Source organism: Danio rerio, chromosome 15 (assembly GCF_052040795.2).
Source record: "Danio rerio strain M-AB ecotype USA chromosome 15, GRCz13ab, whole genome shotgun sequence".
In the NCBI taxonomy this organism is placed as follows: domain Eukaryota; kingdom Metazoa; phylum Chordata; class Actinopteri; order Cypriniformes; family Danionidae; genus Danio; species Danio rerio.
This window is the reverse complement of record NC_141035.1, coordinates 2,687,750-2,699,094: the sequence shown is the minus strand read 5'-3', so window position 1 is coordinate 2,699,094 and position 11,345 is coordinate 2,687,750. Positions and strand designations below refer to the sequence as shown.

The 11,345-nt window shown below is 40.4% G+C and overlaps 2 protein-coding genes across 4 annotated transcripts in view; both read left to right on the top strand.

The window, feature by feature from the left end:
- Positions 1–11,345, top strand: part of amotl1 (angiomotin like 1) — a 314,310-nt gene that overhangs the window by 117,270 nt on the left and 185,695 nt on the right. The gene's annotated exons all lie outside the window — the stretch shown is intronic.
- The window catches only part of si:ch211-235m3.5, a 29,593-nt gene continuing 18,683 nt past the window's right edge, over positions 436–11,345 (top strand). For 2 of the 3 annotated variants that reach the window (XR_015508921.1, XM_087283602.1), the window contains exons 1-3: positions 436–747; positions 4,085–4,300; positions 10,286–10,402. Coding sequence is in view for 2 of the 3 variants with exons in the window: in XM_087283602.1 (XP_087139728.1) it covers positions 532–747; positions 4,085–4,300; positions 10,286–10,402 (549 nt within the window). In the remaining variant the exon portion in view is untranslated. Of the gene's footprint in view, positions 748–4,084; positions 4,301–9,990; positions 10,130–10,285; positions 10,403–11,345 lie in introns of those variants that run through there. The other variant, XM_087283603.1, reaches the window with a different exon arrangement.

Below are 11,345 nucleotides of genomic sequence, written 5' to 3'. Positions count from 1 at the left end.
TAGAAATGAGTTATTAAAACTATTATGATTAGAAATGTTGAAAAAAATCTCTGTTAAACAGACATTGGGGAGCAAATATACAAGTTTTAAAATTGAACAGGAGGGCTGTATATCAAAATAGGTGTGTTTTTTCTCAAAACCTAAATAATGTGCCAATGGAGTGAGCAAAGTAAACTTATTTCCATGCGAAACTAATATTATTTTTACTTACCCCATTGGCCGATTATTTAGCTTGTTCTAAGCAAATAAAGCCAACTTCATTTTGACACATTTAGACTAGAAACAAGACAAAAAAAACTCTTAAGAAAAACATTGTATGCAGTGAACGTCTACACGACGTCTAGTAAACGATTAACCCGAAGAATCACCTGAAAGTAAGACGCAAGCCCAGCCCACTGCATTTCCCATCCCCATTATCTGCCTTCAAACTAAACCAGTGACAACAACTCGACGACTCGCTTTCACAGGCATACATGAAGACCCGAGGCTCTTTTTAAATCTCTTCGCACTGGAGCTCCATCAGCTATTAAAATGGAAGTGAGCGAGGATTTCTACATGTTTGAGTTCAGCAATGCTGAAGATGATGCGCCGGTTTATCAGGACTCTGAGGACTTGTTTGCGGCTCTTCGGCAAAAGGAGGATGAAGTTATACTCGCTGCTCAGGTGGGAAATGCTTTGCTCATGGAAAACAGACAGATGAAGGAAGAAAGGGACACTTTTCTGGAAAAATACACACAGCAGATTGAGGTGAGAGGGCTAAAGTTCCTGCTGTCGCGTTTATATTTCTTGGTCACACTTTACAGTAAGGTTTCATAGTATTTACTAACACGAACTAAGTGTGAACAGAACTTGTACAGCATTTATTAATCGTAGTTCAACATTTACTAATGCATTATTAGAATCCAAATTCATGCTTGTTAACATTAGTTAATGCACCGTGAGAACAGCTGTGTCTGCATCAACTGAAGTTACACACTAATACTCAATCATTCAATTTCTTTTCGGCTTAGTCCCTTTATTAATCAGGGGTCGCCACAGCGGAATGAACCGCCAACTTATCCAGCATGTTTTTCGCTGTGGATGCCCTTCCAGTTGCAACCTGACACTGGGAAACACCAATACCCTGCCGAAAAATCCAGCCTAGGCTGGTTGGCTGGTTTTAGCTGGTCGACCAGGCTGGTTTTAGAGGGGTTTTGGCCACTTCCGGGCTGGTTTCCAGCCTGGTCTTATCTGGTCAGGCTGGGAGATGACCAGCTAAAACCAGCTTGACCAGCCTAGCCAAGCTGGGAGTCCAGCCAAAACCAGCTATATCCAGCTTAAACCAGGCTGGTCACGCTGGTTTTAGCTGGATTTGGCTGGTCATTTTCCAGCCTGACCAGCTAAGACCAGGCTGGAAATGGCTGAGAACCAGCCTGGAAATGGCCAAAACCCCTCTAAAACCAGGCTGGTCAACCAGCTAAAACCAGCCAACCAGCCTAGGCTGGTTTAAGCTGGATTTTTTAGCAGGGTACACTCTTGCATTCACATACACTAGGGCCAGTTTTGCCTATGGGTGAAACCACCTGGAGGAAACCCACTCGAACACGGGAGAACAAGCAAACTCCACACAGACATACAAATACTGTATTAGAGTACTGTAAAAAAATATATATCATTGTTCATCATAAATCCCTTATATAACATTTAACTAATAATACATCCTTATTGTTACTCTTCATTTTAAGTAATAATTCACACTATTAATAGCCTACTACCTTAATTTCTATCAAAAAAGAGACCATGATTCATCGTATAGACGGCGTATAGAGGTAGCCTATTGAAGACGGCTCATTAACAAACAAACAAAAATCTATTGATTGCGATGTTTAGCAGATGTTACAATCTTTCAAAGAGGGCTACGTCTGCTATGTGGGTGAGTAGTTGAAGTAAAAGTCTTAATGGTTTGTTAGTAACGTGAATGGTACATAAACCATTAACTTAAAGTGAGACTTTTTCCCTGCTGAAAAATCCAGCTTAAACCAGCCTAGGCTGGTTGGCTGGTTTCAGCTGGTTGACCAGGCTGGTTTTAGAGGGGTTTTGGCTATTTCCAGGCTGGTTTCCAGCCATTTCCAGCCTGGTCTTAGCTGGTCAGGCTGGAAAATGACCAGCCAAATCCAGCTAAAACCAGCTTGACCAGCCTGGTTTAAGCTGGAACTAGCTGGTTTTGGCTGGACTTCCACTTGGCTAGGCTGGTTGTAGCTGGTCATATTCCAGCCTAACCAGCCAAATCCAGGCTTGAAATGGCTGGAAACCAGCCTGGAAGTGGCCAAAACCCCTCTAAAACCAGTCTGGTCGACCAGCTAAAACCAGCCAACCAGCCTAGGCTGTTTTAAGCTGGATTTCTCAGCAGGGACTGCATTCACCATAAGACAAAGCAGCTCCAACTCGCACTAAACACTCGGCTTATGCTAGTTTTGTTGAATAAAATCAGCAAACAATGCAAAAGAAACATGACGAGATGCTGCGGTACCAGAAACTTGCATTATTGTCGGCTAGTGAAAGAGTTGTTCATAACGGAGATTCATTCACAAACGAATCGCTTCCTCCGTCAGTATGAGAAGTGAAAGCAGGAGAGGAGCTGTGTTTCAGGACGTGATTAGATCAGATTTAACAGGGAGGGTGAATAGTACATTTCCATACACACATACACAAGCTTTTTGTCAGGAATGCCCGTGCGATCACTAATCCATCATTGTAGAAAAGTGATGTAAAATTAAAATTTTTGTAATTAAAAAAAAAAAATATATATATATATATATATATATATATATATATATATATATATTGCATACTAACATCCAGGGAAAACTCCCGATCATATATATATGTGTATATCTCTGGCTTTGGATGGCCACAGTCCTCCACTGTACCTTGCTCCCGCATTCATTTCGAAGGAGCGCTACCCTGTTCCAAGATGGCGGCTCTATTGACGCATTCCTTCCAATAGACAACAACAGGGTAGGCGACATCTAATGTATATATCTATGACTATTAACGAGCTTACTAGTAGTTTATTGAGCCAAAAGACTTAGTTAATGGTTTGCTCATAGCAAGAAATGTACCGTAAAGTGACCAAATTAACCAATAATGTTCTTACTAGTGCATGAACTAGCGATAATCCACTCTGAAGGAACACTTTTATGATTGAATGGTGAAGTTTAAATGCTGCATGAACCGGAAGCTGCAACCATTTTTTTACTATTGTGATGCAGTTACTAGAGAAATGGAATATTAAATGAGAAAACAGTGGGTGTGGCTTGTTTTTCTACTGCGAGCTGATTGGATCCCTACTCAAAAAAAAACATCTTAAACCAGCCTAGGCTGGTTGGCTGGTTTTAGCTGGTCGACCAGGCTGGTTTTAGAGGGGTTTTGGCCATTTCCAGGCTGGTTTCCAGCCATTTCCAGCTTGGTCTTAGCTGGTCAGGCTGGGAGATGAGCAGCTAAAACCAGCTTGACCAGCCTTGCCAGGCTGGGAGCCCAGCCAAAACCACCTATGTCCAGCTTAAACCAGGCTGGTCAAGCTGGTTTTAGCTGGATTTAGCTGGTCATATTCACAAGCTAAGACCAGGCTGGAAATGGCTGGAAACCAGCGTGGAAATGGCCAAAACCCCTCTTAAACCAGCTTGGTCGACCAGCTAAAACCAGCCAACCAGCTTTGGCTGGTTTAAGCTGGATTTTTCAGCAGGGATGTAGTAAAGTAGGCATTTCATTCAGAAAGACAGAGCAGAGAAAAGGGTTTATGTAGTGTTATTACAACCTAACAGACACCTCCTCCTCAGAATTTCTGTTTTGTTGTCAAAACTGACAGCTGTTAGCCACCTCCAGTACCTCAGACAGACCGAATGTGAGAGTTTACTTGAAAACAAACAGGAAGTGCATTTTCAGATTTCAATTTTAAGCTACAAGGACAAACCAATTTTCTTAATGACATGCACAGATGAATTGTTCACCGCTAAACTAGCGATGTGAGCTAACAAAATCAACATGGCTAGTTTTGATTTCATGTGTACTTTAAAGATGTCCGGTATGTGTGTTGTGTCTCCAGGAGCTCCAGCAGAGCAGGTACGAGCTGCAGGTGAAGCTGGAGAACTGCCAGGCTCAGTGGGAGGGTCAGGTGTCGGAGCTGGAGCGAGACGTGCAGGAACTGCAAGCGCAGGTGGAGGAAATGAAGCAAAGTCTCCATGAGGCTGAAATAGAGAAGAGCAGACTGAAGCAAGAGCACGGCGAACAGTGCCAGAGACTCAGACAGCAACTGCAGAGGGTCAGTCACACACTCTACACCAGGGGTGGGCAACTCATTTACACAACAGGCCACATTAGGGAAACTGGGGTGGTTTTAGAGGGCCCAATAAATATAAATTATATATATAACATTCTATAAAACATTTCATTGTAATAAAATTATTATTAATGCAAAATATTTCTGAAATTATCTTAGCATCACTCAGTTGTGTTTTTTCTGTAACCCCGCCGGTCCTACGCCACCCAACCTGCTCCAAGCTGGGATTGAACCGTCGACCTTCCGCATGGGAGTCGGGTGCTTTAACAAGGAGGCTAAAGACCATGGCCCCTAGCATCTGTCTCTAGAGCACCTTTAGAGGTCAGAGGAGTGAGGTTTACCTGCACAGCACTTACTAGCTGGCCTCCGTTACACTCACCCCCCCTCACTCCCATCCGGGTCACGGCACCAATATAACCCCGCAAGTCCTAAGCCACCCAACCAGCTCCAGGCTGGTAAAAAACTGGCGACCTTCCGCATGGGAGTCGGTTGCTCTACCAAGGAGGCAAAGACCATGGCCTCTAGCGTATGTCACTAGAGCACTTTTAGAGGTCAGAGGAGTGAGGTTTACCAGCACAGAACTTATTAGCTGGCCTCCGCTACATTTAGATTGTTTTTTAGTTACATTTAGAATAAATTTTTGTTATTTATTTAGAATAATAATTGTATAATAACAATATTACTGTTATTTATTTTTAATTATATATATAATTGTTTATTATATATATATATAGGCTTGTGTCTAAACCATTCAAAAACTAAATACCGTATATGCGACCTTAGGTTCGCTGTCACCTGTTTGTCTTGTTCGTATTAGCGATATGCACAAGACGCTCTCTCGCTCTCATTCTCACGCACGCACAGAGAGAGAGAGAGAGAGAGATGCACAGCACTACGCTCTCTCATTCACACACACACACAAACACAAACAAACAGCATCCATGTGGATGCGTGCGTGCTCGCTCGCTCAGGAGCTCCCTTTCAAATTACACCAGAGTTACCAACCGCTCCCGCGCTTTATTCGGAAACTTATTCCCGCACCGTAAGAAATCTGGCTGACTCCCGCGGTACATCAGCGGGAATGCAGACCTCTAGTTCGTATTTATCATGTCTCCCTTCTCGTACGGTCGAAACCTGAAATACTGCCAAACTGCAGGTCACTTCGTGCACGACTCGCCACCTCACCTCTCTCTCTCTCTTCCTCTCTCTCTCTCCTCCACACTGTCCCGTGATGACATTCACGCATACGCATTTGTAGGCATTAAATAAATAATATTTAATATTTAATACTTGTCTCCTATTAGTGCATTGTTTTTATGATGGTGTAACGGTATTGAAACTGACACCGTTGCTATGTTTAGATCCCGCGGTATACCATATTACTGTATTACCGCCCAAGCCTAATAGGTAATACAGTTTTTCAGCCTACATTTTGCTACAAAACAGTTGTTAAAAATATATATAATTAGTGCAATTAGATGGGTATCAACAAAAGTGATACTGAATTTTTCTTTTTTTTTTTTTACACCCTCTTTTATTTTCACCTGCTCCTGTTGACTCTGTTTATACCGCTTTTACTCTCGTTCCCGTCACAGTAAGCTGGTATCCGAGATCACAGATTTATCCCGCTCAAGGTCAAGGTTTACCTTTCTCTTCTCTCCCACCAGATGTCAAACCCTTGAGCTCATTTAAAAAGCCATTCATAACATTTAATCACAGATTGCAATGACAAACACGCCAAAGCACTAAGGCTGTGCTCTGTTAAGCTTGTAACTAACACCGTTCCACTCAGAAATCCAACACCTCTGTCATTCTCCACAAGTCACATGTCAATAGACTCAAATTTGGAAACACTGTAGTTTAAGTACCAATTCCCAGCATTTACCATTGCAGTATTACCTGCATATTATTAATATATGAACTGTTGATTACCACTTTTAAAGTATGATCTTATTCTACATTCCTAGTCCTAGCCAATACCCAAACCTAAACCCTACTAATACCTTACTAACTATTAATAAGCAGCTAATCAGTAGTTTATCAAGCTAAAAGTCTTAGTTAAGGGTTTGTTAATAGTGTGAATTGTACATTAAAATAAAATGTCTTTTTTTTTTTTTCCAGAAAATCAAAGTTGATGTGTGTGTATTCAGTCCTCTCAAGGAAGAAGGAAGCATGTCCTATTTATTTCAACGTTCATCACGTGTTGTTTTCTCTCTCTCTGGCTCTTAAAGAGTGTTGAGTGAAGCAGAAACTATAAGGACTTGTCATGGTTTGGTTGCCGATGTGTTTTTGTTATGGTAAACAGACCTTGTGATCTTGACTGCACCACAAGTCAAGAAAACACATTTCTTGCACAAGTAAATACATCGCAAGGGTTGAAAAAGCGCCATACATCAGACACTGAATGCTGCTCCATAAATAGCTTTATGACTTGGGATGACTTAGACAAAGAAAGGGGCCTGGTAGATGAACGATCCAATAAAGGATCTAGGCAGCAATTAAAATCACCACCAAGAATAAGCTGGCAATAATTTATATCTGGAAGAGAATACAGGAATTTACTAAAAAAATCCATGTTGTCCCAGTTTGGGCCATATACATTAGCAAGAATTAAATTGTTGCCATTGAGCTTCCCTACTACAACAATAAAGCGACCATTGGGGTCTGAGATTATTTTAGTTACCGAGAGTGGTACTGACTTGTGCACAAGAATAGCGGTGCCTCTTGCCTTATTTGAAAATGAAGAATGAAAAAGCTGGCCCACCCATCCTTTACGAAGTTTAAGATGGTCCGCTGGTATTAAGTGCGTTTCTTGCAAAAAGGCGATTTTAGTGTTTAAAGATTTCAGGTGGTCAAACACTTTGCTGCGTTTTACTGGCGACAAGTAAATACATAACAGTAGTTCAGCACTTTCTCCTTGTGTCATTTCATTCATAGTATGTAAAACTCATTTATTAGATTTTGTTTGTTTTGTTTTATTTTCATGTTTGTATCGTTTGGATTTTTACCAAAATCTGGTTTTCTTCCATGTCATCAGCTCCTTAAGAGATATTATTCCCAGGAAAAAAGCATGACGTGTTCAATATTTATTTCTCCCGCTGTAAGCCAGCACTTTGAACTGTCCTTTAATCGTCATTGCCACACAACACTGATTCAGCAAATCAGTCACAGTTTAATTGCCTGACTTTGTAAATCATTCTCACTTGTGCTGTTCAGTCATCTGCTGTGAGATAAACCTTACGTAATTCACATTATCCTCAACAAACTGCGTGCTTTCAGACGTCATTCCAGCTTAAAGAGATAGTTCAACCACAAAATGAAACGTACCTCACCGTTTATTGTGCTATTATGCTAATGAGGGAGAGATGGTCATTAGTGGGCGGGGCTTTCCCTCTCTGATGGCATATACTCAGACTCAGACTCAGCTTTATTATCCCGTTAAGCCTAGTTCACACTACAGGATTTTAAACATCAGCAGATCGCTGTGCCGTTCACACTACATGACCTGACTTTGTGTCTTTTAATCTCTGTGGTGTTCACACTACGCAACACTCCGTGAACGATCCACAAGAGGGGGGTCACACACTACATGATCTGACAACAACTCATTCCCCATCAGCTCATTCAAGCTACCAAACCACAGCCAATGAAATTTTGAGGGAGGAGTCGTCAGAAAAAGCTGAACACTATTGGCTGCTTGTGTGCTGATGACATCACTGACAGTGTTTCAAGCTTTGGAGAAAGCATTTAAAAACATCGTCAGATCAGCTGATTTATGAGCGGATTAATCACTCATCTGCAAGGTTTGAGTGGATAGATACACAGAGAGTTTTTAATTTTTGTAATTTTATAACTCTTTGAAATAAAACTAACATATTTATAACACCGTGCCGTTTTCTAACTATCAGTGTATTTCTTTCTGACATTGTTATTTTTTTTTATTACAAAACAGTAAAGAACTGAGCATTTCTGCCTTAAATTACCATATTGGTCAAAATGACAGCATGCATGTCTGATACTTTTCACAGTGACTTTAAATATGTGTGCATTTTCTTGCCTGGCAACTTCCTGCTAACATAAACAAAACTTTCTGATGGCAAAAACATCAATTTACTTCAGATATCTTTCAAAACAGCATATTCTGTGCTGTGAAATAGCTCCTGTTTGACAGTGAAAATGAAAGCCAAGACCTTTAAGTGTTTTAGTATCTTAACTACATATTTATAGGCTGTATTACAAAAAAAAAAAAGATGATATTTTTAGGGTAATGGTGTCATTAAATATGATGCCAGACATTCAAAGCTTAATTTTAATATCTCAATAATAGCTTTGAATGTAAATATGTTGTGACAATATGGCGTTTCATATGAGAACGGTCAGAATGAGCAGTATGGTAATTCTAATAGTTACAGAATTCTAGTTCCACAGTTAATATATCCTCCTCTCATGTCTGTGCTAACGCAGAATGAAGCGAGTGCACCGATGCCCATTCTGACCAATCACAGATGTTTCTGCTGAGCTCCTGAACACACAGGCACGCGGCTCATGCTGATCTGCTCTCTCATTGGCTGCAGCTCGTCACTACATCTGACCACACGTGGGGTTGAGTCGGCCGACTGCTCTGGAATATTTAGCATGCTGAATGTTGGATTTCCGTCTGCGAGGTGTCGGCGACGCGTCAGCGAGCCTCGTTGATGCGTTGTTCAGTAGTTCACACATAAAGAGCGGCGAGCGCCCGCAGATTTCTTCCCGATCACAGCCCGATCTGTCGGCGAGCTCGTTAACTTCCAAATCGGGCTCAAATCAGGCTTAAAATCCTTTAGTGTGAACTAGGCATTAGGGAAACTAAAATTGCAACAAGGTACCATAACACAGGCGAAGTTCCATGTACACATTAAAAAATACTACTACACAACATCCATACATCAGTATATAGAGACATCCCCCTCCCCCCTGGACTCATTTAATGACCTAATGGCCACCATTATAAAAGAATTTCTGGTTCTATTTGTCCTGCAAATAGGAACCCTAAAACGACGTCCTGATGGCAACAGCTGAAATACAGAGAACAATGGGTGATCCGGGGTGCATAGGATACCCTGAGCTCTCCTTAGTACATAGTTTTGGTAGATTACCATTAGACCAGTCTGATTAAAACCAATGATCTTGCCTGCCACCTTCACCAGGCTGCTCAACCTGTTCTTGCTTGACACACTAAGATTGCCGTACCAAGCTACAATGCAAAAAGATAAAACAGATTCGATAAATTGTTTATAAAACAGCATCATCATAGAGATACAGACCTGAAATGATCTAAGTTTCCTCAGAAAAAACAGTCTTTGTTGGACTTTTTTATATACCGCCTGGGTGTTAGGTTGAAATGTCAACATATTATCAATAACAACCCCTAGATATTTATGTGTGTCAACAATTTCAATGTCCAAGCCTTTAATATTAGTTATGTTCGGGGTTGGAGAAGCCTTCCTGTAATCTATCACCATATCTTTTGTTTTGCTTGCATTCAACTGGAGAGAAAATCTATCACACCAGGAAGTAAACTCCTGCACAGCAGGTCCATGCCCCAAATCCTGATCGTGGAGGAGACTTACAATCACAGAATCATCTGCATATTTAATGATATGACAATCCCTGTGAATACTACGACAATCGTTAGTATACATGATGAACAAAAGAGGTGAGAGGCAGCAACCTTGAGGGGACCCAGTGGAACAAAACCGGAAGTCAGAAAGAAAGAAAGATGTACAAAGGGAGAATGCCAATCAAAGTGTTTCTGCAGACTGCTGTAATCATGTATGATTATAAACAATACAATTTATACATGCTTACCATTAGAAGCTGGATATATTTACACACTACTGCCACACAACTGTGTTTAAACTCCTTATAGAAGTGATTTTTGCATAATAGATACCCTTTAATGAGTGAGCTGTGATTGTGTGTGCATAGGGAATAGAGGTGGAGCGAGCCATGACCGGCGAACTGCAAAGACTGAAGCAGGAAATGAGAGAAAGAGGACAGGCCAGACCTCAAGATGAAGAGATGATCAATGCTCTTAGAGAACAGGTGGGAAACATGTGCTTGCATAAATATATACAGATACAGTCAAAATGATACATTTCAATTACATTTTTTCCAAAGTATTTCCCAAATGATGTTGAACAGATTCAGGAATTTTTCACAGTATTTCCTATAATGTTTTTTTCTTTTGAAGAGGGTCTTATTTGTTTTATTTTTCCAGAATAAAAGCAGTTTTAAATTTTTTTAAAGCCAATTTAATGTCAATATTATTAGAATGTGAAGTGGACGCTGGACAACGGAGTGCAGATCCAAATGCAGGATTTATTCAGCAGAATGGTCAGGCACATAATGGTCAACACAGGGGCAAACAAATGTAGACAGGCAAATCCAGAGTTGTGGTCATATCACTGGTGGATGATCAAAAGGCAGGCAGCAGGCAACGTAAACAAACAAACAAGGCAAGGGTCAAAATACGGCCACTTTTGTTTGTCTCCCCGTGCCGCCCCCAGCAAGATGGCACCCTGGGCGATCGCCCATATTGCCCATGCCTAAAGCCGCCACTGCATTCATTCATTTTCTTTTGGCTTAGTCTCTTTTTGATCGAGGGGCGTCACAGTGGAATGAACCGCAAACTTTTCCAGCATATGTTTACGCAGCGGATGTCCTTCCAGATGCAACCTAGTACTGTGAAAATTTTCTTGAATTTTTTTTTTTGATATTTAAAAAAGTTTTTGAATTGTTAAAAATGTAAACAATAGAAAATGAGAGATTATACTATACAAAATGCACGTCATTTTTACTATTTAGTACTGTCCAGAATTATTTTACGATAATTTACATAAAAGATGTTTACATATTGTTCACATGACTAGTAAAAATAGATCTATCATTATTTTATATTGATAATTTTATATAATTTTATCATTATTTAATATATTTTATATCATTTTATCATTATTTTATATATTTTATATTATTTTATCATTAT